The 27,451-nt window shown below is 53.5% G+C and overlaps 2 protein-coding genes and 1 long non-coding RNA gene across 15 annotated transcripts in view; all 3 read left to right on the plus strand.

Annotated features, from left to right (window-relative positions):
• Positions 1-11,538, plus strand: part of LOC119712953 (uncharacterized) — a 21,109-nt gene extending 9,571 nt beyond the window's left edge. Inside the window, exon 4 of the long non-coding RNA NR_171376.2 lies at positions 10,896-11,538. This is a non-coding gene — a long non-coding RNA (uncharacterized LOC119712953). The remainder of the gene's footprint in view (positions 1-10,895) is intronic.
• Positions 11,539-12,300: 762 nt separating this feature from the next.
• Positions 12,301-18,018, plus strand: NOX5 (NADPH oxidase 5). Its single transcript, NM_001305472.4, has 16 exons — positions 12,301-12,433; positions 12,674-12,824; positions 13,175-13,385; positions 13,838-14,072; positions 14,155-14,308; positions 14,640-14,812; positions 14,918-15,100; positions 15,393-15,525; positions 15,683-15,810; positions 16,201-16,356; positions 16,602-16,646; positions 16,780-16,904; positions 17,123-17,192; positions 17,457-17,556; positions 17,650-17,816; positions 17,887-18,018. The coding sequence occupies exons 1-16, from the start codon at positions 12,314-12,316 to the stop codon at positions 18,016-18,018; spliced, it is 2,283 nt and encodes a 760-aa protein (NP_001292401.3). The 5' UTR covers positions 12,301-12,313.
• A 4,815-nt stretch (positions 18,019-22,833) lies between these two features.
• The window catches only part of GLCE (glucuronic acid epimerase), a 36,112-nt gene continuing 31,494 nt past the window's right edge, over positions 22,834-27,451 (plus strand). For 11 of the 13 annotated variants that reach the window (XM_040706689.2, XM_046899183.1, XM_040706690.2 and 8 more), the window contains exon 1: positions 22,834-22,867. Coding sequence is in view for 1 of the 13 variants with exons in the window: in XM_040706687.2 (XP_040562621.2) it covers positions 23,331-23,374 (44 nt within the window). In the remaining 12 variants the exon portion in view is untranslated. Of the gene's footprint in view, positions 23,375-25,570; positions 26,417-27,451 lie in introns of those variants that run through there. The other 2 variants (XM_040706687.2, XM_040706692.2) reach the window with 2 other exon arrangements.

Genomic DNA, 27,451 nt, shown 5'->3' on the forward strand with positions numbered 1-27,451 from the left:
TTGCCACCTTGGGGACGACCAAAAGTTAGAGCAGGTTCTGAGTGTCATTTAGTGTTTCAATTGGGGTTTTTTGTTTGGGTATTTTTTGGCTAGTGTGTAGAGTAGTGTGATGTGTGCCCACTGCTTTTTTTGCCCAGTTAAACAAAAAATTCAACAGTTAAACTCCAGGGTAAATCACAGGTGATAATGGGATACGAAACTCTTGTTTTACCCAGCTCCCTGAGACAGGGTTCTGCAATTCTTTTAGTGGTTCAAAATGTCATTGAGGGAGAGAGAAATCTGACCAATGGATTGATAACTGAGTAATACCTGTGAGATGTACAAAGCAGGAGGAAGAACTGAGTCTGTTTTAAAGATGAGTAAATTGAGATGAGGTGATCTGCACATCAGGTGGGAAACCTGTGTGTGTGTGTGTATACTTAACAAATCTGAACGGACAACAAATTTGCTATCCATCTGAAAGTGCCTGGTGCTGCTTGGACGTGCAGGCTGGTCTTTGCATATATCGTGTGTCTTCTGCCATTTTCATGCCCAGTTATAAAAATAGATGCAGCTCTTAAGACATTCAGGAAGAAAATGAAAATTTAACAAATTGAAGACTTGTGCTAGAATATGTGGATGTTGTCTTTGTTGTGAAAAGTGAAAGGGAAGGAAGTAAACTCTTTAGCCTGGAAGTCAATTTTAAAGATAAAGTAGAAGGGCATTTTTAGAAACTTAGAGGGCAGGATTCTTAGGGATCTCCACCACAAATGCCTTTAAAGGGGAGGTATTTTACTGGAATAAATAGAATAAATTGGTGCAGAGGAGGAGGCTGAACAGGTCCCAGGTGTGGTGGCCTGGCTCGTATTGTTGATGGAATTGTTGCCATTGGCTTTGTGAACGTTTTGATTTTAGCTTGTGAGCCACTTACAGTTCCATTTCTGCAGTGAGGATAAAGAACAATGAACAAATTTGCACAGAAGCTGCTGGTAGACATCAGCAGTGAGATCTAGCCTGGCATTTAAATAAAGCCTAATTAAACATATGTTTCTCTGGAAATGTTTGAGAATTTCTGCTGGTCACGCTATGGCATTTTCCCTTCTAGGTGCAGGTGGAGTTTGTGATCAGCAAAAGCAGGAGTGTTACAAGCAGTATGCACTCTGTGTCATCTGTAGATGTAATTCAACTGTTTCAAGTCTGCTAAAACAGTGGTAGCTACATGGGTGAGGCAGGACTTGGGCAGGTAACATGCAGTTTTACTTCAGTTGCTGCTGGGGTGAGAGTCCCTACCTCCTTCCCCATGGGAAGGTACCCTAACCCAGGAACACTTCATGCAGCACTGAAATGGAGGCCTTCACAGAAAGATAAACCTCAGTATGCTTCTCCAGTGAAATATATTACACATTTGTTAGTTTTTGGGTAACAGCCAAATCATTCCTTGTCCCTCCCCACACACGCTTCCATTTATAAATGAAGTCTTCAGTCTTTTGAATGTCATACAAAACTGTTCAAAACCAGACTTGAGCAATTGAAATTCAATTAGTTCAATCAGAGTGATTCAATTGACACAGCTGAGTTCTGCAATCTGAACAAAAGATTTTGCTGTAATTGTGCAGGAATATATAAATGCTGATATGATTGTCTTGTCCTCAGCCCTCCAGAAGGATGTATTGCATTTTAAAACTTACTGGCATACACCCCATTTTCTACTTGATGCTTCTGTGGTGCCTCGGCCCCTCATAAAATTGGAGGTGAACAAAATCCAGTGAAATACAAGGAAGTGTGTTTCCTGTGGGCAAGCCTGCTGAATGTTAGGCATTCACATGTAATGTATTGCTAAATTTGGTGAATCCGTTTGGACATCCATTCCGTCTTGAGACAGATGATCTTGTAATAGCCATTTGCAGATGATATTTCTGATGAATCATTTGAGGTTGTGATTCACAGCTTGACTGTAGTGATGTTCAAATCAAAAAAATGTGCTTTATCTCAGAGCAGGAAGGGTTTTGCTTATGCTTTTCTTGAATCTACACCTGTCAGTCTGCAATGTACAGTAATGTCCAAAGCCAAGAAAAAAAAATAAAAGAAGTTTACGCCCCAGTATGAGAGCCAAGAAGCAGAAGTTTCCTTGGTCATCTTGCTTCTGCCACAGGTAACCATGTTCTTAGACCTGTTTTCCAATGGTTTTGGGACTGGTTGCTACCAGGTTTTTTTTCTGCACCTTCCTACATCTTTCTTGACCACGTCGTGTTTGTCCCTCTTTGGGTTTTCTGTAGGTGGTGGAAGGCCAGTCATTCATCTCGTGTCCCTCATTTTTGCATGAGCACGAATCCAATGGTCTTACCAGCAGTTCTGGTGTTACCTGGCTCTGTTTTCTGTCAGAAGTTAAAATCTCATGTTGTCTGTGTAAATGAAGCATCAGCTCATGCATCACGCAATTAAAGCGGAGATTCTCATCTTCCTCTGCCAGTCCTCCTTCATCACTGTCTCAGGCACAGCAGATGAAACAGCCTTATTTGCTTATCGTGCAAATTCAAATCAGGCATCGTCTGAAATAAGATTCTCTCTAATCCTTACTAGGGTTGTCTAGACTTCCATATTTCTATGTGAGATTTTTAGAGACGAGTTCCTTGGCCATCTGCCCGTGTAAAACTTCTGCACCGTTTCACTAATTAATCACTCCTTCCAATACTGTTTTCCCTAATGTGAGGTATTTACTCCATTCAGAGTGGTGTTGTGCAGGGGTAGTGGTTTGATATTGCAGCCCTTTCTTGTCCCAGATTGCAGTGTGCCAGCCTCTGTGTCTGCTTGTTGCATTTAAGGTTGTTATTTTCACATGAAGAAGAATATCACATGAACAGCCTCTTCTAAGAAACCCTTACTTTACTGTAACAATTGCAGGAGTCCTTGGTTATCTGCTTGCATGCAGGTGGGGCCCTCAGTGCTCTCTTGCTGTTTCCTTGGATCTTCTTACCTGTCTATTTTGCTGTTATCTCTTGTATTACATTTTTGTGCCTCTTGTGGAATTTCTCTCACGTGTTTTTTCTGCCCCAGGACCTGGCATAAAAGTCAAGAGGTTAGACTTGATAGACATGATAGTAAAACAAACAAATAGTGATGGAACAGGGAAAAAAAATCAGACCTTGACTGGCAAGTATGGACAGTGAGCTGTTCTCTAATTCCATTCAGGGCAGGGTCAGCCACAGTGTTCTTCTGAGCAGGTGTTTGTGGGGGCTGCTCTTGAGGTACCTGATAATGGCATTTCTGCTCCCCAATAATTTCTTCCATTACCTTGCTGTCCTTGCTCATCATATCGTCTGACTGAATCTTCCATTTCTTTTCATACGGGCAATGACTGGGAAAAAGGTATTTCCTTTTGGTATTGTTAACATTTAGCTGAAAGCACTTACAGATTTTGTGGTCTCTGTCAGGCCAGCCACCTCTGTTTCTCTGTTCTCTCCCTGCATGTTGTTTTCTGAACAGGTGGCTGCTCTGACTGGCTTTCTAGCTGTAGCCTGTCTGAGGCACACTTAGGGCACAGCATTCAAAGCTGGCTGCTCTGCTCCAATGAGATCTAGCTTATGTTTGTCTTTGTTCCCCACAAAGTGCAGTGCTGCTGTCAGACTGAAAAAATAACCGCTGTTGACTCATGCACACCTGTAACTTCTCGTTTTTTCCTGCAGTGTTCTTTCTGTCTGGCATTTGTGGTGGAAGTGGCAGCAATATTAAGTAAGTTGCAGGTAATTCTCCACCATCCAGACTCAAATCCTCATCAGTGTGTTAATGCAAAACTATCTGATTGGCATGAGGAAACTGCATGGCTTTGGACTGGAAACGCAACTGGAGAAGATGCTGGGGCTGCTCAGAGGTCTGTGGTGGGATGTAAGGCGTCTGATATCTTTTTTCCTGGTGTTTTGCATTTATCAGCAATCTCATCCTGGACTTCGTTTACAATGTGAGAGATCCCAGTTTAATTGCTGAATCTTGAATTTTAGAGACAACATGAACAAGTGTAATTGTATCAGATGCCTCCAGGAGTCTGCAGGCCGAGTGGCTGAAATCTGTCCTTCCCATGCACACAACTCTGCTGGGGCAGGTGAGTAGCATGCTCTGCCAATAGCAGGCCAAGCGAAAGCTCTCCAGGATTCTCAGACTGATAAAAACAATACTGGAGGAAATGGAAAAAGATCTGAGTAGAAGAATTTCTTGTTATTAATCACTATCTATACCAAGCACAGGACTACTATTCTAGGCCTTGGAAAGTGACATGTTATTTTCCTTTCCTTTTAAATATGACAAAAGCCTAGGACTAAGTAGCAGATATTAAATATTGAGTATTCCAAAAGGATTTATCATCTGCTAAACATAAAGAGACTTCTCTCCAAAAAGAAGCAGGCTGGCTAGGCCATATATGTTTTTCTCCATGCAGTATGTGTATTCCCACTTCAGCTTAAGCTAGATAAACAGCTGAGTAAATGGAAGTGCTTCCTCTTAACAGAAATGCTATTACTAAAAGCAGTCAGTGATTTAATCAATTGAGTTTCACAGTATTCACAGTTCACCCTCTTGTGTGCTAGAGTTCAGCACTGTACAAACAGGATCAGAGGATGAGAAATTCTTTGCTTACCTAGCAGCAAATTGGCTGCTTAGGCAGATATGCAGAGCACACTGTTGAGCATCCAATGCTGAAATAAAGTTTTGATAATTGAGCTTTCTTTTGTAGCATCGTTTGTTGTGGGTCAGATCTTCAGGTAGCAGCTGTACAAAGTGCCTCAGCATGCTGTGTGCCCTCTGAGTGAAGTGCAAAGCACAGATCTTTACATGGAATGGATGGTGGGACATGAGCTGGGAGAACGTTCAGAGCCTTGGAGTGTTGTTGCTGCTCATGTGCTGCATTTCTCTCTTTGAAAGTTCCCACAAAAAGCTTGCAACATACGGTGTATATTTAAGAGCCCCCCGAGGAGGGGAATAAAATACGTTTTTCTCTTTTCTCCATACTTCATGAATGGCTCCCTTCTTGAAAACCACAGATGATGGAGCCTTGTTTTTCTTACATCATTTCTGCTCTTTTTGCAGTCGTCTCAAAAACGTTCTGTTTCTGCCATTGTTCCTTAACTATTTGCTTTCCTATCTCAGATGGCCTTATGAATGGAAACCCATAGGAAATGAATATTTGTGTTTATTAATGCTTCAACTTCTGCTAGCTAAGAGCTCTGGGAAGTACAGCAGTATGGGCAAAACCAGTAAGAGTTGTGTTTTGGAATGCTGTGTGTGTGAGTGCTGTGGCTGCTGTCTGCTCCAAGGCAGCATTAGGAGTCAAGTAGGTGTTCAGAGCTGACAGTTAATTTGAGTGAAAATAGATGCAAGAAGTGCCTGTTGGCAGCTGTGGGATGTCTTAACTGGAAAGTATAGCAAGTGTGGATGTTTGTAAAGGAAGGTGGGTCCTCACCTGGGCAGAATCAGGTTCTGAAATACAGGAAGGCTGAATTAGCATGTGCAGCTATGTGGAACTGCATTCCAATGCGTGGCCTCACTCACAGTGACCAAGCAAACCGAGCTCCTGTGTATGCTGGGCTTGTTTTACTGTGCCTGAACCTAATGCACTCCGAAGTTCAGGATAAATGATTATACAAAGGGGAAGAGAAATGACTGGAGTGTTTGTATTCTATTTGTGCTCAGTAGCATGTCTGTGAGCTTTAAAAAACAAAGCAAAATGAAGTTTCAGACGATGCATTTCTGCCTTACTGAAGGTAAGGTCTGGTGTGTGGGGAAGTCAGTGCAGGGAAAGGACTCGTTATTGTGATAGAAATTAATCACTTTTAATGCTGTGAGTTGGGTGGGGAAAAAGAAAGGGGTTCTAGTATGATATTTACTACCTTGGGTGAATACTTGAAGAGGATTTTTATTCATCTACAATGAAGGCAGTGGCTCAGCAACTAATAGCTTTCACAAATGCCAACAAAGCCTTTTCCCCTTGATCTCATCTTCAGCTCATTCCAGCCTTCCTCTGCCTTCTGTGGATACTTGTCTTTCTCTTCATCTCTGACTGCAAAGGAAGCCTGAGTGCGACTTACACCTAGGAGTAGGAAATGAATTGAAGCAAAGCGAGGTGCTGCTTGGATAATACATGCATTTCTGCAAAGGGCTTCTATCACAAATCCATCTTAGAATCGTAGGGTATCATGAATGACTGTGTGAACTCAAGGGGAAGAGGAAAGGCAAGAAAGGAGGTACAGAAGGATTTGAATTAATTGGGCATCCTACTCAGAACCTCAAACAGCAATGAAAGGCCTGCACTACTGAACAGGCAAAGATAATCTGAGTATAACTGCAGTCCTATGGAATCGTGGTGCTCCAGAGGGGCTGTGAGTGGGGTCCTGCCGTCCTCTTGCATTGCTGCCTGCTCTCCCCAGCCTGTTGTTTGCTCAGACCAAACCTGAGGTCAGGAAAACATGCTGCTGTTGTGATGTAAATGCTGGGCAAGCGGTCAAAAGAGGGAGGCAGATCCAACCACCTGCTGGCTATTGTGGCCCCCTGGTCTTTTTATTTCACTGTTGGGATTGCAGGCAATGCCCTGTAGTAGCGGAGCAGAAGCTGGATGTTGGGCTGGTGATACGGATGGGGAGAACCAGTTTGGGGTTAACCCAGCCCTGCCTTGTGCTGTAGAGCATTGCTTCTTTTGACATAGTAATAATCATACCTGCTGCTTAATTTGTTCACTAATAAGGATGGGTACAAGTCTTATCCTTTTAGGATAGCGAACACTAAATGTGTATTTGGTCAGCATTAAGTGTCACATTGTGTTTTATCCGTATTTATTCTTGTTTCAAGGTAAGTAGATGTGACTCAGCTGTTAATGTGGCCGTAACTGAGCCCTAGAATGGAACTGTTGCCTAATATGCATAGTCAGATAGTCCAAAACCAACAACAGAATGCTCTGTGTAGATGACTGTATGGGGAACGTCACTGATGTTGAAGTGCTTTAAACTCGTTGCCCAACAAACACGTGTTGTGGCAGCACTTTGTTAGCATATCCACTGCTGTTTCCAGGATCTTATCTTCTGTTCCTGGCTCTGGAATTCTGCATCTCTGGATTTCTAGAAGCCGGACTTGTTGGTCTTCCACGAATTTAGTAAATGTATATCACCAAACAGGCTTCATTTTGTGTTATCCCTGGGGACTCTCCATGGAGTACAGCATAAGTTTTGCTTGCTGTAGTTGGTTTTAACAAGTTGGAGTAATTGAGGATAAGGTAAAATCCTTAGCGTGTACCAGCTTGGACCAGGAGGTATTTGAGTGCTGTGAAGTTTGGATGGAAGAAAGGCTTCTCAGTCTGTCTCATTCATATAAAATAAGATTTAAAAGATGGGTTCCTTGGATTTTTGCTCTGAAACTTCTCTTTAGCAGTGCACCATGACTTGTGTATGCGTTTGCTCAGCACAAGAAACTTTCTGCTTTGTAATGCCACTATTAGAAACTGCAGAGGTAGCGATAGGTAGCAGTAATACCACTTTCTACAACTTTGCCATTCCTCTGATGCTGATGTTTGACACGCAGTAGGTGCAACAGCTCTGGGAACTGAGGAGCACCTGGTGTAGCGCCCAGCTGCAAGCATGGCGAGGGAACTAAGTGAGGGAGCAGTCTGAGTGCTGGCACATGCTGAGGTTTCTCCAGGCGTGTCTGGTGGGCCAAAGAGGCGCTGATCAGCTCCGGGGCTCCTCAGCAGGCTGTGACATCCTCTCAAGAATGTTCTGCTGATGATAAAGTGATTTTTTTTTTTTACCTTGCATTTCACTGGGGAGGTGTGCTGTCAGTCATTACCTTGCTGGGCAGGTTTAATGGGGTGGAGGTTCTGGGAGAACTGGTGGGACTGGAACTAAGTCATACTCCTTCAGTATTAAAATTGAGCCAGGCTTCTAAATTAAAAGTGGTTATTTGCCTAATTTCCCTTCAGATGCTCTAATATACCCGGGGAATTACCAAGGCTAATTGTCTGCTGCGTTGCTGTTGGTTGGCTCAGATGCAGACCTCAGAGTGGGAGGAGAGCAAAGGAAGACCTATGGGTGGGAATTCGGGGACGTAGTGAACTTTGGAGCCTTTTAATCCCTTCCTCCTAAAATAAATGAATGACTGTAATATTTTCTTTGAGCACAGTTTCTTCTGTCTGCTATCTGTTCTTTGGGCTGTCTGCATTGTCCAGAGACTTCTAAATCTCCTGTAGACCTAAGATACTATTTAGGAAAACGTGCACCATTGTGCGTGCATTTGGGCACAGTAGTTGTGGTGGTATGAACTGCCCATGCTGGTACAAATGGAACAGAATTCCTGTTGTAACACATCTCTGTTTCCATTGACTTTCACGGGGGTGAGGTTAAACAGCCACGGAGTGATCCTGAGCTCACAGCTGCAAGTCTGTAGTAGGTTAAAAGCATGTGGTCAGACTGCAGGTAGTGAATTGTGGTTATAACGAGATGGCTGATAACTTTTGGGGAAAGAAGGTGGCATTTCCCCTGTGATTTTCAGTGGCAGCACTTCTTAAGGTGCACTGATTCACTTTCCCATTTAAAATTATTTGGACTCCTTCCTCAAACAATCAATCAGTGCTGTTACAGCGGGCCGTGCTGCTACGCAATGAAATCCAGTGCCCATATATCTGGGGCTGCCCCAGGAGCCCCACGTGCTGACGCAGGCAGCCCAGCATGGCAGATCCTACAGCAGTGCTGCTGCTGACCTTGGCCTGCTGCCTGCCGTGCCTCCAGCCCCCAAAGCTCCTCGGATCTCCAGCAATCTCTTGACAGGTGAAAATGGCTTACTTCGAAGTCCCTCGGAGAGGCAGATTCCCTTTGGGTCTGCGGTTCACTGCAGCAGCACCCACCTTGCAGCGTGTTTGTTTGCCCTGAGCCTGGTGCCTCTACCGTGCTCTAAATATTCCTCCTTTAACAAAGCTCTTTGATTACTGTTTTTCTTTGTGGAATGGTCTCTTGGTCTTTTGATACCATCAGACCGAAGGGGAAAAGAAAACCCTTTAAACAATTTTCTGACTCCCTCTAGAGGATCTCCTTCTGAGCCGCGCAGTGGGAGCAGCAGAGCGTTGGCTCCGTGTCTGCACAGCTGGGTTTCAGCACAGATTGCTTTTTTTCCAGCACCCCCCGCCTGCTTTTCTTTTCCTGTCAGTTCCTGCTAATGTCTCCCTGATTTTATTCTCACTCTTCTTTAAATATAAATGCTCCCAGGCCCTTTTTCCTCAGGCACTGCAGGCCTGGCGTCCTCTGCCAAAGGACCCCACTGCAGCTGTTGCTGCCTGCAGAACGGCTGCTCTCACGTGTACCAATTCCTCTGCACCAAACTTTGGGGCTGCCCCTCATCTGTCCCATCGCACCACTGCCATCTCAGTGCCCATTGCAGATAACCGCTTGTTTCCCTGACGGCACCGTTTTCCCCTGTCCTATCACAGGGTGCCCATGGGTTGCCTGTGTTTCTGCAGCAGTCCTTCCTATTGCTGCCCGTTTCCTCATGCCCCACCTGCTGAGAAGTGCCATCCGCGTGGGGCAGGTCCCCATCACGTGGATGTCTGATGACATCGGGGGTGCCCTCCCAGCTCTCTGCACTTCCCCTTCCCGGCTCCAAATCCCTTTGTTCTCTGCCTTATCGCCCAGCCATGGGGCGGGGGCTGGGATAGGGCTCCGAGGGCCCCGGGCTTGGTTTGATAGGGGTTGCAGCCACCCCCGGCTTCCCCAAGGAGCCGTTAATGCGAACGCTTGCTGTGACAGCAGAGGGTGGGCGGTGTCGCTGTGGGGCGGCGATCCCCCCCTGGTGAGGCCACGTTTACCACCCTGTGCCCGACGCTGGGCTTCCCCAGTGCAAAACGCACCGCGGCATCCCGGAAGGAGCCCGGCGGAGGGACGCAAAGATACACAGAGCATCTCCCGGCGAGGGAAGGCTGAGCGACCCGGCTCTGTTCGGCCTGGGGCAAAGAAGCCCGAAGCGATGCGAGCAGTGTTGGTGACCACCCGAAGGCCCGAAGCACGCGGCGCTGCCCGCAGCCGCAGCCTCCCAACGCCGTGCCCGGCGGCTGCCGTGCGCATGCGCCGTGCCCGCCGCGTGGCACAACGGGCAGCGCCGCCCCGCGCCGCAGCCATGGCGGTGGGGCTGCGGGTGCTGCTGCTGCTGCCGCTGCTGCCGCCCGGCGGTGAGGGGCAGCCCGGCCGTGCTGAGGAAGGGCCGTTTTGCGTGGGCCGTGGCGGTGTTCCGCGGCCCGGCGCTGTTAGGCGGGGGTAGCGTCTGCTGGCGGAGCTCTTGGTTTTGTTTGCGGCTCCGTTACTGGGTCGTGGTTCCTGCAGGACGGCTGGGGAGGGGCTCCTCATAAGGGCGGATAGCGGCAGCATGAGGGGAAACGGCTTCGAACGGAAAGAGGGTCGCTTTAGAGCAGAGATCGGCAGGAAAGGCTTCACAGTGAGGTGCAGGCAGAGGTCGTGGATGCCTCTCCGTGTAGGCGTTCGGGCTGGATGGGGCTGCGGGCAGCCTGGTGTGGCGGGGGCTGTCCCTGCCTGCAGCAGGGGGTTGGAGCTGGGCGCTCATAGAGGCCCCTTTCATCCCAAACCGTGCTGTGATCTGCCGCGGTTGGAACACGCAGCGTTAGGAGGTGACGTGAAGGGGTTGGGGTCGAGCAGTCGCTGTACGATCGGTGTTGCCTTGGGTGTGCTTCCCTTTGCGTGTCTTTGATTATTCATCCGTTCCGGGGAGCGCACCGCCTAGCATGGCAGCACCAGCTGTCTCCTACAGATATGGAGAGGGCAGTAATTGTAGCAGAAGTGCATTTGTACTGCAGTTTGTTACCTGTGGTGTTGGCTGGGGGGTGAGCAAAGCAAACACGCACAGCGTTTGCACAATGTAAAAGCCATTTGATTCTCTTACAGTGTCCGGGACGGCCCCATCCAGGCCAGGAGTAACCTCTGCTGCTACAGCAAAGGATGACAGCCTGGGGCACCTGCTGGCTGTTCTGCACCACGCTGCACGAGGAGCTCAGCGCTCAGCGGGAGCAGCCAACCCCAGCAATGCCACCGCTGCTCCTTGGCTGGAAGCATGCAGGAGGCGTGCTGGAAAGCAAAAAGAACTGGTGAGGGGCACGGCGGCGAGGAGACCCTCTGTGCCAGCAGTGCCATCCCGTGTGCCCCAGCCACGTGTTTCCATTGCTTTGTGTGGCTTTGAGTCCTCACAGCTGGCAGCAGCCATGGCAGAGCTGGCATCAGCATTCCGGACTGGGGGTGCAAGAAGGGAGAATGACATTCTTGATCAGTTAACGAATGGATTCGATGCCATCTTTAAAGAGTGTTCTTGAAGAAGCCACGCTAAAAATCACATTTAAGCTCCAAAACTCCAAACCTCCTGCAGAATGACGGAGAGGGTTGCGCGAGGAAAGCTCAGTGGGCTTCTCCAAACTGCAGTGTTTCCTATGGGCATACAGGAGGTGGCCACCCAAGGCAGTCCCATGTAGAGTATTATCAGTTACACTCAATGTTCTGTGCTGACGTGGTGATAATAAATTGGCTCCAGCAATTTTTTTGTGGTGGTTTTGAGTTCCTTACCCAGGACATCCTCCTCCATCAGGATGGATTCATACCGTGGTTATGTTTAAAGTTTGGCACGTTGGGTTAAAATGTTTCCTTAGAGCTTTTTCTCCTCCTGCCCAATGGAGGCCAGCAGTCCGTGCTCCTGCTGTGGGTCACCGAGGCTGCGGAGCAGGAAAGGAAGGAACAGCGATTGCATTTTGAATACAGAACCAATGGTGTGCAGTGCATTGGGCCAACGGTTGGATCACTGCCTTCAGAGAACCAAATGTGCCCTTCGGAGTATTTCGATGGGGATCCGTAAGGCAGTTCTGAATGAGGAGGCAATTATGGGAACGTCACAGCCAGATGCTCCTCAGTGCTTCTGTTGAAATCCATTTTTGTTTTGAGGTGAAAGGCTCCAGCAGGACTGAATGAACATAAGCCTTTAAAAGGGTGCGGAGGGTCTGCAGCTCCTCAGGGAGAGCTCTGGGGCTGAGCAGCGGCTGCAGAGCAGTGCTGGGAATGAGGGCTGCATCCAACGTGTGACTGGAGGTGAGGGGGTGGGTTTGGGCCCCTGTGGTTCGTAGCTCTGCAGGTGAGATGCGTGGATAGCAAAGCAGCTCAGCGCGGGGAGGCCGGAGTACGGGTGGGCAGATTGCGATGCTTGGCAGTGCTGGGTGCCATCCCTGTGCTCTGAGGCTCAACTGGATGGCTGGGAACTCCCAAAGGCCCCAATGCTCGCAGCTCTCCCCATCCCCCTGCTTGCCCTGCAGGCTCCTGGCACCATGGGCACGGCTGAGGATGCAGCGTGGCTGCGTTGGGTGACAGAGCGGTTCCAGAGCATCGCGGGGCACGATGAGGAGATCGGCCTGGAGGAGTTCAAGGCAGCCCTCCAGGTGAAGGAGGTGAGCGCGGGACCCTGCATGCATCTCCACCTGGGTCGCTTTCCAGCCCTACAACTCTGTGGCGCTGTGACTGCATTTAAAGGAACGGGAGCCTGAGAGAGGGACGGAGAAACCCAGACGCTGTGCAGCAGTGGCAGCCGTGGGGCTGAGCGGTGCTGGCGGTGGGAGCTCGCTTTGCAGCACGGGCTCCGGGCCGCGCAGAGCGCCCCACAGCCGCCGCAGCGCATCCCTCCTCCGCAGTCCTTCTTCGCGGAGCGTTTCTTCGCGCTGTTCGACGTGGATGGCAGCGGCACCATCAGCCTGGCGGAGCTGCACGGCGCCCTCGCACTGCTGCTGCGCGGCACTGCTGCCGACAAGCTGCGCTTCCTCTTCCAGGTCTACGACGTCGATGGTGAGAGGGTGGCTCAGCGCTTCTAGCTCTGAATAGTGCCCTTTTGTCCTGCTGGGATGGGAGTAGCGCCCATCCGTAAGGCAGCAAACGCACCAGCCTCGATAGCTTCGGTTGTGGAAGCGCACAGCCGTGCGCTGCGCTCCGTGCCGCCCTCCCTCTCCCCGCGGCAGCGTCGGAATGGGAATGAATTTTAGATCAGAATTCTCTCCGGTTCCCCCGACCCAAAATGCTGCTGAAGGGGCGGCGGCGTCGCTGCGGGTGGGCACAGCTGTCCCCGCGGGCCGGAGGGGATGGCGCTGCAGCGGAGGGGTTTGAGGCCGGGCTGTGAGGCGGTGCCGCTCTCCCCGCAGGCAGCGGCTCCATTGATGCGGCCGAGCTGCTCCTGGTGCTGCGGGCCTGCCTGCGTGAGAGCGCCATCTCACTGCCACCGCAGCGCCTGCACGACATGGCCAGGGTGCTGCTCGAGGCGGCCGACGAGGACGGCAACGGCTCCATCACCTTCCAGGAGCTGCAGCAGCAGCTGGAGGCCGTCCCGGGGCTGATGGAGAGCCTCACCATCAGGTGGGGACGGCCGGTTCTGCGGGGCCTCTGTGAGAGCCTCTTCCCTCCTGCTGTGCTGCGGGGTTTGTGCCCCGTGGAGGCTCTCAGGCCCACGCCGGGAGCGGCTCAGGGCTGCCCTCCAGCAGAGCAGGGTGCCCTGCGGTGCTGCTGAAGCCGTCTCAGTCCCGTCCCGTTGCGGGTGGGTGCAGCACTTGGGCGTGGGATGGGCACTGGGATGCGGTGCAAGGCTGGGCGAGGGGATGCAGGGATGAGTTCTGGAATGGATATCGGAATCAGAGAAGGAAGGGACCTTGAAAACCACCTCCTTCCAACCCCCTTCTAAGGGCGGGGACACGGGTGCGTAGCTGGGGCGACGGGAGGTGGGTGAAGGGATTTGCGTGCTGGGATGCACGGAGGGTCGGTGCCGGGTAGGTGCAGGGCTGCGTGCCGGATGCCATGCGGTGCCTCGGCAGCGCTGCCAGCTGGCTGAAGCCCCCAGCACCGACACGGCACAGCCGGCGGCCGCGCTGCCCGACTTCGCGGTCCTGGCACAACCACCGCGGCCAGCTCGCCTTCCTGGGGGGCTACGTCAGCCTCAACCTGCTGCTCTTCACCCTGGCCGCCCTGCGGCACGTCGGAGGCAGCGGATGGGTGGCAGCGGCCAGGGGCTGCGGGCAGTGCCTCAACTTCAACTGCGCCTTCATCGCCGTGAGTGCGGCTCTGGGCCGTGGGGAGGGGGGTGACGCCGCCGGGCGTCCCTGCAGCCCCCCGAACCGCCCCTGCCCCGCAGGTGCCGATGCTGCGGCGGTGTCTGACCCGGCTGCGAGCCACCCCCGCGGGCAGAGCGCTGCCGCTGGAGCACTGCGTGGCCCTACACCAGCTGGTGGGGAGCGCGGTGCTGGCGCTGGCCGTGCTGCACGCCGGAGCGCACGTGGCCAACTACGGTGAGCGGGGAGGACGCGCGTCCGTGTCCCGAGGGGCGGCTGCGGGCCCGGGCGGGCGCTGGGGCTGGGGATGCTCGCGGCGTGCGCTGCCTGCTACCCCCCTCTGGTGGCTCTCCCGGGCGGGCGGCGCCGCAGCGGGGCCGGCAGACGTTTCCCACCCCCTCCTTCCTTCCCCGCGCCAGGAGCGCGGGCGCCTGGGGTTCCCGTGGCCCTCGCGTGGCGTTTTGCACAAGGACAAATGTTTCATTTTCAATATGCCCGAGCCAACCCGGGCTGTGCCTTCACACATAGCCGCTCACTCAGACCCCACTCGCCGTTGCTCTGCTTGCAGGCAGGTTGGCACAGGATGGGCACGGTGCCCTCTCCGAGTTCCTGCTGGTGGCGCGTCCCGGTGGCGGGGGGTTCGGTGGCACAGCCCCACAGACCGGGCTGGCCCTGCAGCTGCTGCTGTTTGCAATGCTCGCCTTCTCCAGCCCCTGCGTCCGCCGTGGTGGGCACTTTGAGGTACGTGAATGCACACAGACACGCCAGAGGTGCCCCATCCCGTAGCACAGGGGGCACTGAGCCCTGCACTGCCCACCCCTTTTGACCCGTGTCCCCTCCCTGCAGCTCTTCTACTGGAGCCACCTCTCCTACGTCCCCGTCTGGGCTCTGCTCCTCTTCCATGCTCCCAACTTCTGGAAGTGGTTTTTGGTTCCCGGGGGCCTCTTTGTGCTGGAGAAGGCGGTGGGCACAGCCGTGTCGCGTGCCGTGGGGCTGCGCATCGTGGAGGTCCACCTGCTGCCCTCCCAGGTGAATGGCCCAGACTGTGGTGTGCACGGAGGGCCCTGTGGGTTGGGGTCGTGCTCCTCCAGCCCTGCATGAGAGGCACGGGGCTCTGCATCCCCTCCCCTGCATCACAGCACTGCTCCTTCCTTCGGCTTCAGTAAGGTTGGGTGAAGTCTTCATGTTCAGCCGTCTGTACGGAGAAGTGTTTTGGGGTCACCTGGCAGCATTCAGGAATCTGAACGCTGGCAGCAAAAGGTGAAAACACCGTTTCTTTGGGAAATGACTGCCTGGATGCTTTCTGCTCCTCCTGCCTCAGGTCACCCACCTGGTGATCCAGCGGCCGCGCTCCTTCCGCTTCGAGCCCGGGGACTACATCTACCTGAACATCCCGGCCATCGCTGCCTATGAATGGCACCCATTCAGCATCAGCAGTGCCCCTGAGCAGCAAGGTGTGTGGGGCACCCCAAACTGGGGCTCCTCTTTGGCATCGCCAGGATGTCCTGCATCCCACAAGCATCCCACCACCGTCCCCCCCCCCATGCTGTGGTGCGGGGGTGCCGTGCTGTGCTCCAGCCCCTGAGCCCCTCTGATGTCCCCATCGCACAGACACCATCTGGCTGCACATCCGCTCTCTGGGGCAGTGGACCACGCGGCTGTATGAGTTCTTCAGGCAGCCCGAGCCCCTGCAGCCCCACGGGAACCTGGAAAGGAAGAGGTGGTGGCAGCGGGTGCAGGTGGGTGAGCGCAGGGCTCTGCTTCCTGCAGGCGCAAAGGTTAAACCATGCAGTGTGCCGTCTGCAGGGCGGGCTGAGGGCAGTGCCTGTGGGTCGCAGTGCTCCGGCAGCCCGGAGCACACAGCACAGGCTGGGCCTTTCCAAAAAAGGGAATAAAAATCAGTGACAGGTGGTCTTTTTTCCCACCTTCTCTTTCCCCTTTCCTCCCCTTTTCCACCATTTCCTCTTTTCCTCTCTTTCCCATCTCATTTCCCCCCTTTTTCTCCCTTTCTTCCTTTTTTCCCCTCTCCCCTTCCCTCCCCCCCCCTTTTCCCCCTTCTTTCCCCTGTTTTCACTTCCCCCCCACGTCTCCCCCTCTCTCCCCCTTTTTCCCTTCCCCTCCCCTTGCAGGCCACTCCCTGCACTACCCCGGGCACATCGGGGTGCTCTGTGCCCAGCACTGGGGATGCAGCCATCGAACTGACGTTGTACCGACGCAGTGGGGCACCCACCACCACCCGAGGGACCGAGGATGGGGACAGGGATTGGGACACGTCCCTGCAGGCGGTTGGTGCCAGCACAGCCCCCAAACCCCCCAGACGTCCCCAGGGCAGGGGGGGGGACCCTCTCTGTCATGCGATGCTCGCTGCCCCAATGACTTTGGGATTGAGGTTGGGGTCCACCACTCCATCAGCCACCACTCCCACTGGGCTCAAGGCAGCTGGGAGTCAGGCTGTGGGGAATGCTGGAAGCTGTGGGAGCAGGGAGGAGGCGGCTTCCCACTGCTGCTGATGGATGCTCCCCATCTGCAGGTTTCTGTGGGGCCGGGTGAGAGCCAGCAGCTCTGCAGCATCAAGGTGAGCTCAGGGCGAGCACAATGGGGTGGGAGCTGTCCTGTCCCGTGTGCTGGCCCTGCCCAGGGCTGAGCATCCTGCTTCAGTGTTGGGTTTGTCACCCTGTTTCTGGGTGCTCAGCCTTTATCTCTCCCAGTGCTACATCGATGGGCCCTATGGGACCCCAACACGCCGGATCTTCACCTCAGAGCATGCTGTGCTCATCGGCGCTGGCATTGGCATCACGCCCTTTGCCTCCATCCTGCAGAGCATCATGTACAGGTTGGGCCGTGCCATGCGCTCGGGGCTGCTGTTCCTTATTGCTAAACATGGGACATACGGCCGCAGTACCCTACACCGTGTTGGCTCTGGGGTTAACCTTCAACCAGGGGATTTCAGGCAGGGCGTTCACCGTAGGGCTGGTGGGGAAGGAGGTGTGGGGTCTGTGTGGGTGCTCAGGGTGTGAGGGGTACAGACAAGGGCTGTATCCACCCATGCAGGTACCGCCAGAGGAAGCAGAGCTGCCCCAGCTGTGAGACCGTGTGGGATGAGGACATGGCACTCAGAAAGGTGGGAGCAGGCCGTGGGGTTTGCAGGGGGGATGTGGGATGCAGGCTGCCATCCCATCCCATAGGAGATGTGAGATGCAGGCTTCCGGAGCATCTCATCCCATTGGAGATGCAGGCTCCCATCCCATCCCATCCCATCCCATCCCATCCCATCCCATCCCATCCCATCCCATCCCATCCCATCCCATCCCATCCCATCCCGTGGCAGCTGGATGTGTCCCACGTGCTGCCAGCCTGCCCTGACACGGAGGCTGCATCCTTCCAGGTTGACTTCATCTGGATCAACCGGGACCAGCAGCACTTTGAGTGGTTCCTTGACCTGCTGGCTGCGCTGGAGCTGCAACAGGAGGAGCAGGATCCAGGAGGTGAGCAGAACGTGGAGCATCCCAAACCCCAGATCAGCCCAGAGAATCCCAAATCCATCCTGAGGCACAGCCGGGTCCCCCTGCCGTGCCCAGGGCGCTTCCTGGAGCTGCACCTGTACATGACATCGGCGCTGGGCAGGAGCGACGTGAAGGCAGTGGGGCTGCAGCTGGCCCTGGACCTGCTGGCCGCCAAGGAGCAGAGGGACTCCATCACGGGGCTGCGCACCCGCACACAGCCCGGCCGCCCCGACTGGAGCCAGGTGAGGGCCAGGGCCGTGCCGGGCACCGCCAGCAGCAGCACAGACCCGGCACCTTCCCCTTCCCCTGCAGGTGTTGGGCAGGGTGGCGGAGGAGAGGAAGGGCAAAGTGCACGTGTTCTTCTGCGGCTCACTAGCGTTGGCCAAAGTGGTCAGAATGCACTGCGAGCGCTTCGGCTTCCGCTTCTTCAAGGAGAACTTCTGAAGGCCGTCACCATCCTCACTGCTGGGTGACCGTTTCCCAGCCTGCTGGGAAGGGGCTGAGCTCGGAGCTGATGGCGCTGCTGTGGTGTGTGACATCTCCTATGTCACCTCCGTGTGCCCCAGTCCTGCAGTGCAGTGTCACAGTGGGGAGACTGGGGGGGGGGGTGACACAGGTGGGGTGAGGGGATGGGGTCCTGCAGCCCTCTGCATGTCCTGGAGGGTCTCTGTAGGGGTTGTGTGGGGTGTGGAGCATTTGGGGACAGAGGGGACAGAGGAGGTGGGTGTCCCGGAGCATCCTTATAGGGTTTTTGGGGGCAAGGAGCGGTTTCCCAGAGCATTTGGGCATGGATGGAGGTGCTGCTGTAGGGGCGGCGGGTGAAGGAGCGGTGCCACATGAGGGCACTGCAGCTCCGGTAACGGGAACGGACAACCCCCGGTCCGGGCTGCGAGCAGCGGGGAAACGGGGGGGGGCTCTGCACGCTGACCCCAGGAACTCCGGCCCTACTGCTGTGTGCCCTTTGGGTGAAAAAAGAGAGATTTTGGGGGTGTCCGGGGGTCCAATGCAGCAAATCCGACCATCCCAAGCCACGGCTGAGGAAATGAGAACTGATTACTGGCAGCCAGAATGCTTCCCAGCGCTGCATCCCACCCATCCCGGTGTGGGGCTGATGGGATTTGGGATAACGCCGCACCCAAATGTCCATCGCTGCGCAACTGGATGGCATTGCAAGTGGAAGCTTCCCGCGTATGCGTGCATGCTGCTTTTGCAACTGGGCCGAGGGGTTTGTTGGGGGTGGATTTGATGGGCAGGGGATGGAGCTGACAGCATCCTTTGGGGTGTGCGTGGCCCTGTTGGCCGGGGGGCGTGGGGAACCCACGCCCCCCGGCCAACAGGGCCACGCACACCCCAAAACTGCTGCTTGCAAGTGATGCTGAGCCCATAGCATGGGACGTTCCCCAAACCCAGAGCCCAGAATCTGCACCAGAAAAGCAACAGGAGGCTCCAGATAGGGCTGGAGGCGAGCTAATCACATCTCTCCGATGAACGCCTTCCCTTGGCTGCCTTCATTACAACCATTACGCTCCGGCCGTAGCGTAGCAACCGCTAATTGTCGGTTGCATGCAAAAAATCATCCCCCAGATCCAATTCTTTGATTGAGATGTCATTGCCTTCATCTCAAAGCAGAGGATGCTCCGGAGACGCTGAGGCGCCGGCTGCACTGCAGGCAATGGGGGATGTCCATTGGGCTCTGCTTTGGAGCAGGGAACAGGATTTCTCAGCAGCCACAGCATTCCATCACCAAGCAGCCCCGGTACATAGATATTATTCACTTAAGTGATCAATCACTGCCAACAAATTACAGGATACGGGGAATGAAATTAGCAAAATGAGCGATGGATGTAAAATTCATTTGAAATTCAATTTAGGAGCAACATTAGCTCTCAATTAGTCTGCCCAACTGTTTGAGCATCGTTTTGTCTATCAGATTTTTGTATAAACGCAATTAACCTTTTGCTGTTAAATTGTTGTTGATTTCATTGATATAATTATTATGCAGCTCCTAATATTTGGCTCGGATGACATCTCGTTAGCTGGTGGCTTCTAATTAGGGGAACTGGGGCCGGTGGTCATTTGTGGTCATTTGTGGGCGCTCTGTTTCATCTCCTGGTGGGGGGGGGATGGGGACGTGTTGTGGGCTGGGGTGTCACACAGCTGCACGGGGGCTGCAGCCTTCATCCCTGGGCACAGCCAAGGCACGGGCACGAGGAAGCAGAGGCTCAAAGCACGGGGAGAAGGTCTGACTGGGGGTTGGGGCAGCAGCTTCCTGGTGGTGGGCATCTCCTGGGGTGCAGCTGGAGGGGCTGGTGGCAGCACGAGCCCAGTCACGTGCACTGGGAGGTGGTGGTGATGTAAGCGATGATGATGATGACGGTTTTGGTGATGGTGGTGGTGATGGTGGTGGTGATGATGGTCATGATGACGACGGTGGTGGCGGTAGTGATGCTGTTGAGAGTTTTGGTGGTGATGGTGATGATGGCGGTGATACTGATGACAGTGATGGTTTTGGTGATGGAGGTTTTGGCAGTGCTGGAAGGACATCATTGCTTTTTGTGCTTTCTCTTGCCATTTCCAGCTCCACTGCCAGAGGCAGCGAGTAGTGCTGGGCTCTCAGCAGCACCTGTGCCTTAATGCTGCCATGAGAAGAGGATACCTGGGGCTTTTCTTTCTCCTTCCTCCCCATTCCAATCACTCTGTGCTCAGTGGGCAGCGTGGCGGGGTGGCTGCTGTGTGTGTCCCCTCAGCTCAGCCCCACATGTCCTGGGCACGGTGCCATGGGGCTCCCCATGTACAGAGGCTCCAGCAGCAGATCCCATCCAGCCACACCACCACTACATGCAGTGGGGACGTTGGACCCACAGATGTGCCATCAGCATCACCAAAGCATCGCCAACGTGCGTCCAACGGGCAGCCCAGCACCCCTCTGTCCCCATGAAGCTGAAACATCATTGATTGTCACTTAATTCCCACGAGCTATTTTTAACAGGCACAACTTTCCCCCTTCGGCTCTATGGATGTTTGTGGGGTTGTAAATTACATGAATGTCTGATATATACGGCTAATTCTGCTCCTATTGAGGCCGATGGAAATTTTTCCATTGACGTCAGTGGGAGCAGGATTGATCTCCGTGCATGTACCATTTGTTCCTGAGGTTTTAAGAATTCATTTCCTTCCTCCATTGCCAAAGACAGATAGCAGCCGTGGAGGTAGAGGAGTCATCTAATAACCACATATTAATACATGAATCATCAGCTCAGGGCCCGGTCTGGGAGAAGTCTGAGGGGGAATAACATCCCGACGTGGGGCTGCCTGAAATAAAGGATTGCACCAGCATGGCAGCTAATCTGCAACCAGATAATAATTGCAATGTAAATTTTTTTACACTGGCATCAGGACCACGGCTTTTAAGCTCTATTTCAGCGCATTACGGTGTATGGGGCCTCAGCTGAAATCCTTTACCCAGCACTGGAACAACAGCATCTGTGGTATTCGTTTGCCATGTGCTTTGAGGACATGGGCTGCTTTCAGGCACAGCACCGAAACAATCAGGGGTGGCTCCTGGAGGAAAGGGAGAGTGCAGTGTGGCAGTGCCAGGCTGCTGGGACCCATGGCACGAGGCCTCTGTGCAGTAAGAGGGAGCAGTGAGCCCCGTTATCTGCAAATCTCTTTGTGTTTCACCCCGTGATTTTGTTTTCATCGTGTGTGACAAACAGGGCTGATGAATAACTGAGACAAAAGAGCACTGTGCGTCTTTGTGTCACCATGGGAACAGTCTTTGGGCCAATTCCAGAGGAGCGATCCTGCCCTGCACAGCTGCAGCATCTGAGGGCTCTGCGCAGTGCATCCCCACCATCGGTCCATGCAGTGCAGCAGAAGTTCGGCACCCGGTGCTGCCCCCTTTTATAGATGTCTGCTAAAGGCAGCAGGGATGCACAGAGCGATGCACACACTCTGCTGCCTGGGCGATGGCGTGGCTGTGCTGAGCAGCAGTGCTGGGGCTTCCTTGCATTTATGCTGCAGAATGCAAGGCCAAAACATGCACCTTGCAACTGCACTGTGTAACAGTGGAGGTTTCATGGCAATGCTGGGCTTATTGTAATTACCTTCCCGGTTCTGCTAATGAGTAATGAAGATGACGCTCTAATTAAGGCGCTGCTGAGCATCTCCTTACTCTGTTAATGTAAAATCAGTGAAAGGTCACTCCCTCAGTTCCAGTCGGAGCTCAGTGAGCCCTTGCAGGGCCTGTGCAGGAACAGCTATTCTGGAACAAGACAGTAATTGTAATGCACAGATTTATACAGCATCAGGATCACATCTTTTAAGCTCTATCAATATGCACCGCAGTGCAACATCTTCCTTTGCAAGAAGCTGAGTATAGCGTTGTGCAACGGGTCACAGACGACAGACCTGGGCAGGATCCGGCCTTTGGACAGCCAAGTGCTATTGCACAAAGCAAAACAGCCCTGGAGAACTGCTGCTATAGTAGCAATGGGAGCCTCAGCAGCTGTGCCCCGAGGGGGGATGGGGAATTTGGGGTCTGGAGCTCTGAATAGGAACAGGGAGCGTTCAGATCATGCAGGAAGAACTCTTATTTCAAGAGAGGTAGGATAAAACTGGCTGAGGGTCAGCACTGCAGGAAGTGGGGACTGTGCAAACGTGGGCAGCTCTGAAAAGGAGTGCATGCAGTGAACGGAGCCTGGGAAAAGAGGGGGGCTCCTGCACCACGGCAAAATACACACAGAAAGGGTCACTTCCACAACTGGAAAATGAATGTCCTGCTTCTGAGAAACTTTTTTTTTCCCCTGGATTATAAAAAAGAATTGCAATTAAGTTTAATTACGAAAAAATAAAAGCCTGTTTATACGCGTGCTCTTCCCGGCGCCGCAGGGGTTAAAGCCTTCGCCCCGCGTTCTCCCGCGCCGCGCCGCCACGTGCACGCAACCAGCGGGCGTGGCGCCGCGCAGCCAATAGGCCGCGCCCTCAGCCCGCCCGCTTCCCCATTGGCCGGTGACAAGCCCCGCCCCCTCGCTGTGCTCTCGCGGGAAGTGAGGGCAGAGCCGCACCACCCTCTCCCCGGCGCTGGTGTTCCGCCAGGCCTCGCTCTCCCATTGGTCAAAGCGTTCGCCACGCCCCGCCTTACCGCTGCGCGGCCAATAGGAGCGAAGAGAACGAAGAGGGCGGAGCTCCCATTGGCCGCGCGGGGACGAGGCGGGGCGCGGCGCTCCCCGCTCCGTGCGCCCCCGCCTCCCCGGCGCTGGGGTTCCGCCGGCAGCCAGGGCCCGGCCCGCAGGTAGGAGCGGCGGCGGCACCAGGCCTATCCCGGGCCGGCAGCGCGGGGCGAGAGCGGCGGGGCCGCACGGGTTGGAGGCGGCGGGCCGATGGCTGCGGCCCTGTGGGGTCGGGCGGTGGGATCGCGGAGGAATTGGGGTTAACGGCACAGCCCCATCGCGTGTGCCGCGGTGCGGGGCTGCGGCTCGGGGGTCCACGCGGTGCTCGTGGGGGCGTCCTGGGCGCGGGCGGCAGTGAGGGCTGCGTGTGCCTCCTGCGCCGTGTGTGCGCGCAGCCGCTGCTCCGGGCCCTGCACGTGGGTTCCTGGAGGGTCTGTCCGGAGGAGACGGGGCCATGTGGGGCGCTCTGTATCGACTTCGCCCTACAACAACGCACATAGGATCTGTTTGTGCGCGGAGTGTCCTTGGGCCGTTCTGTGGCTGCCCGCCCCGAGGATCCCTGGAAGGCTGCGGGGTGGTTTGGTGATGAATCTGAGCGTTAACAAAAGCACTCCGCCTCTGAGCAAAAGGTGAATGTTGCAAAGCAGAGATCCCGTAGGTGGGAGGGGGGAATCACTGCACGCAGAGTGAGATCTCCCCGTTCTTCCAAGAGGTGTTGGATGCAGCGGAGCCTCAGATACGCAAAGAGTGGGTTTCATTGGTCAGTAGGAGCACGGGGCATTCGTCCGTTCCTTTACATGCTGCCTGTGGGTAACACGCTGATTAAAAGCTCATTGAGTACAGCTGGTTGGAGCTGGCCAAGCAGAAAGGTTTTTAAGGCTGTGATGTGCTGCTCTTGGCTGGTTATAACACCTTACTTACGTTCACCGTGCCTGCAGAGACTGCTTGTTCTGCTGGGAAATGAGGGGGGAAATGCTGTGCTCTGTGTGTATCTAAAGGTGCTGTTATGCCTCAGTGAGGGGCTGAGGGTTCTGATCCAAGTAGTGATCAGTGTGTGCAGCTGAGGCCGAAGGCTCCGTGGTTATCCAGGTGCTCTCTGTACCCATTGGTGGGTGGGTACAGAGGTGCAGGTACAACAAAAGTGGCTCCTTTGTTTCTGAGCTGCAGGGTAACTGCCACAGCTGCATGCTGCTGCCCTTCTCAGGTTTGCTGTGTGAGTCTCAGCATCAGGGGGTGTCACTGACGTAGCAGCGCTTCTGGTACGCTTTTCCCCATTAAAAAACTGAAATAAACAAAAGCTCAGGTGGGAGCAGCGCCCTTTGCCTGGCCCAGCCCGGGCAGTGCAGTGCCTTTGGGTGTGGGGCTCTGATAGCGCAGGCGGGTCCCTTTGGTAGAGGAATGCTGGCACGCAGCCCTGCGGGGGCACAGGGGAAGTTCTTTCCCTTCTCAGCAGATCATAATGTCTCTGTCTGCATTAGGGTGGCAGCAGTTCCTTTTTTCCCATAGTCAATAAAAGTATCCTCCAGCAGCGGCCGGCCCACGCTGCCCCTTTGTGTCACACAGCTGAAAATGAGAAGGGACCCAAAATGATTGGAGTCTGGCTGGAGGCCCGGAGAGACGGAGAGCTGGGGCTGGCAGCGCTTGGCAGGAGTTCTCTGTAAGGCAAGTGTCCTCAGTGCTTTCACTGTGCAATTGATTCCTTAATAGTAGCGCTCCCATTTGTAGTGCTGTACCCGCAGCTGCTCCAGCAGGAAGGCAGGGCTGGGCTGGGCACCGTCCCTCAGCAGCTCTGGGGTCAGTGCTGTGCAGGAATACACAGAGCGGGGAATAATGGGTACGTGTATTGAGTGGGAGGTGAGCTGGAGGCACGCAGAGGTGCGGTGCTGAGGTGGAGCTGCTCTTGGGGACGGCTCTGCCCAATGCCCCTCGGTGGTTTTTTTTTCCCCCCTTGGATTTCACTGAAGTTAAATGTTCAGAGAAAGAGAGCTCCTTTACATTTAATTGAGGCAGAAGATGAAAAGGCAGCTGCTCGCAGTGGTTCTGAACCGGGTAACTTTACTGCCGGGGAATGGTTTTGATGAACTCCCTTTCATGTCTGAGCGGCAGCCCAAACTTCAGGATCTCATTTCTGAAGGCCTTCAAAGCGAGTTGAGTCATCGCTCTGATCCTGCACTGCAGACCTAAGATGTCGGAAGATGTTCCCATTTTGGCAGTGTTATTATCTCCTGGTATCAATGCTAAAATCCTCCTGCACCCCGATGGGATCTGGGGGCGAGCGCTCCCTTTACGCACTGGAGCCCAGTGTAGGCACAGACCAGCTCCTCTGTGGTTGCACCGGATTTTTCATGTGGCGTTTTGCTGTTGTGTTGCTGCTCGCTGCATTCTCTCCCTGTGCAGTTTGACCCCATCCCTCTCCCTCTGCTCCTTCCTTCTGCCTTTCACCTCCTTTCTGCTTCCTCGTCCTTGGCCGGGTCTGTAGCACTGGGACAAGGAGTGACCTCGCTGTGTGCTGTGCCCACCTGCAGCCCCCCCAAGCACTGGCAGCAGCTGCAGGGTGCAGCCCAGGGCAGGATGGTGCTGCTTTGTAACACTTGAGCTAATATTTACCCAGGCGTGTGGTCGCTCCTGAGCTCTGTTTCAAACGTTAAATATTGAATTTGAAATATTGGAGGGGACAGATAAAATGCACGCTAATGAGAACCTTCCGAAGGAAGCTCGCTGCTAATTCCAAAGGAAATGATGAGCTTTTAATTAGTGCCTTATCTCAAGTATGCCACCTTCTGCTTTCTCCTCGTTTATATTGCTGGCGTTATTAAAGGTCAGCTGGTGCCACTGATATGGTGTCACCTGTGCCTGCTGAGCTCTGAGCAAAGGCGTGGACCCATGGAGGGGTAACTGGGAGAGATGGAGGGGTCTGGAGGGGGGATGCAGTGAGTGTGGCCTCAGATCTTCTCATGAGTGGTGTCTGGTGGGGAGGGCAGAGCCTCTAAAGTGGCTTTGCTTGAGCTGTGTTTCCTATCCTGCTTCTTGCCATGGGAAGTGAAGTCTGTTACAGAGGATTAGAGGCTGTTGTTGTCCCTTGCGGTGCTCAAGAGTTTGTTGTGTGCTTGGGTGATAAGTCTGAGAAGCTGAATTTGGTTGTGGAGAGGGTCCCTGTGCTGTTCCTGCGCAGGAAATGTGGCTGTTGTGTGCTTATTTTTGTCTTTCTAATTGCATTGAGGTATGGCAGGAAATCCCAGGAAGTCGTGGAACAAAGGAGAGGGTTTGTCAGCAGGTGATTTCCATCCATGTGCTGGTAGGGGTGGCAGCAGCACCGTGACGCTGCTCTGCCTCTGCTCCCTATATTTCATGGGAGAACCTGAAGGATTTCGATAGGAAAAGAAGAAAATCTAAAGATAAACAGGATATTTTGCCACCTATTTATTGAACATTGGACTTTGGCACAGAAACCTCAGCAATACCAGAAGGTGTGTTAGTTCATTCCTATGAAACAATGGGAGGAAATGAAGTCAGTTTCTCTCAGTCAGTCAAAGGGCAAACCTTCATCCCTGCTTCGTTAACAGCACTTTAATGGGTTACAGCCTTCGTTAATGCCTGGGTGAATCCTCTGTACCCATCGTGCCCTACAGCTGCTCCTGCACTGCCCTGAGCTGTGGCCCCAAAGCTTTCAGGTAGGGCATCCAACCCCAAAATCTCCACCTGAGTTTTTGAGTTCTCTCGGGATTTAACTCCTTTAATTGCTTATTAATTAGAATGGAGCTGTTTCAAGTAATCTTCATGCTGTGTTTGGTCTCATGTTTTCCACGTTCCTGTTTCTCATCAGGAGCTGTTGCTTTGCCCCGTGCAGTTTGATGTTAAGTGAGCAAACTGAACCAGAAGTGATGGGTGGCTGTTGGCTTCGTGTTTTCTAATGGATTGTTTTGAGCAGAATTCAAAGGGATGTAGGGATTAGTTGCTAAATGGCTTATTGGGCTGTGTCCCTAAAAACACCGTCTGCGTTTGCAGCCAGTTGTCATTAACGAGCAGAGCATAACGAGCTGACCTGGATGTGCCTAATTGCTGAGATCTGTACAGCTTCAGAGCTGCCACACATCTCTATGGAAGCATTTCTCAAACCACCAGATTTACCTCAAAAAAGGGACTGTAGTGGTTTGGACGGAGGGGGGGCTTCGAAGTCATTTATTGTCATTGTCAGTTTGATTTCTATTCCTGCCTTTTGGTAGGCAGAGATTTTCTCGAGCGTATGTTGTTACTAACATCGACTTTTGATTTTTGAGAGGTTGCAATTAATATGTCCTGAAGTTGAAGCTTGTGCTGCTCTGCTGGAGGGTGTCTGAACGCAGTGCTGTGTGCTGCTCCGTGGGTTATCTCACCCTCTGCTTGTCTGGATAACTTTTTGCTTGTTAAGTGTTAACTGTGCTGTGCATCTCGAGCCAAAGGACTCATCAGCTCTTGCTGTCCCTGCTGCTTAATGCAGGCTTTCTTAAAGCCCCTAAGAAGCTTTGCTCTCCTCACGGGGCTTTCAGTGCCTCTCCTCTTAATGATAAATGTCAACAGATGAGATCAGAGCATCCTCTGCAGCAGTAAGGGAGAAGCAATTCTTGGTGTGGTTTTCCTGATAGCCTGCTTCTTCGTGTAGCCAAGGAACCTGAACAGGTTGCATACTTTGTGCTGAGTGTTCTGGTGCCCTTATGGATGAGCTGCAA

The sequence above is a fragment of the Gallus gallus genome, chromosome 10, assembly GCF_016699485.2.
Source record: "Gallus gallus isolate bGalGal1 chromosome 10, bGalGal1.mat.broiler.GRCg7b, whole genome shotgun sequence".
Lineage (NCBI taxonomy): Eukaryota > Metazoa > Chordata > Aves > Galliformes > Phasianidae > Gallus > Gallus gallus.

Excerpts from the sequence above, each read along its gene's own strand:
- NOX5 (NM_001305472.4), top strand. The coding sequence starts at position 12,314 with ATGGGCACGGCTGAGGATGCAGCGTGGCTGCGTTGGGTGACAGAGCGG. Across the intron at positions 14,309-14,639 it reads AGCGCACGTGGCCAACTACG|GCAGGTTGGCACAGGATGGG; the intron begins GTGAGCGGGGAG and ends CTCTGCTTGCAG. Across the intron at positions 17,817-17,886 it reads GCCGCCCCGACTGGAGCCAG|GTGTTGGGCAGGGTGGCGGA; the intron begins GTGAGGGCCAGG and ends CTTCCCCTGCAG.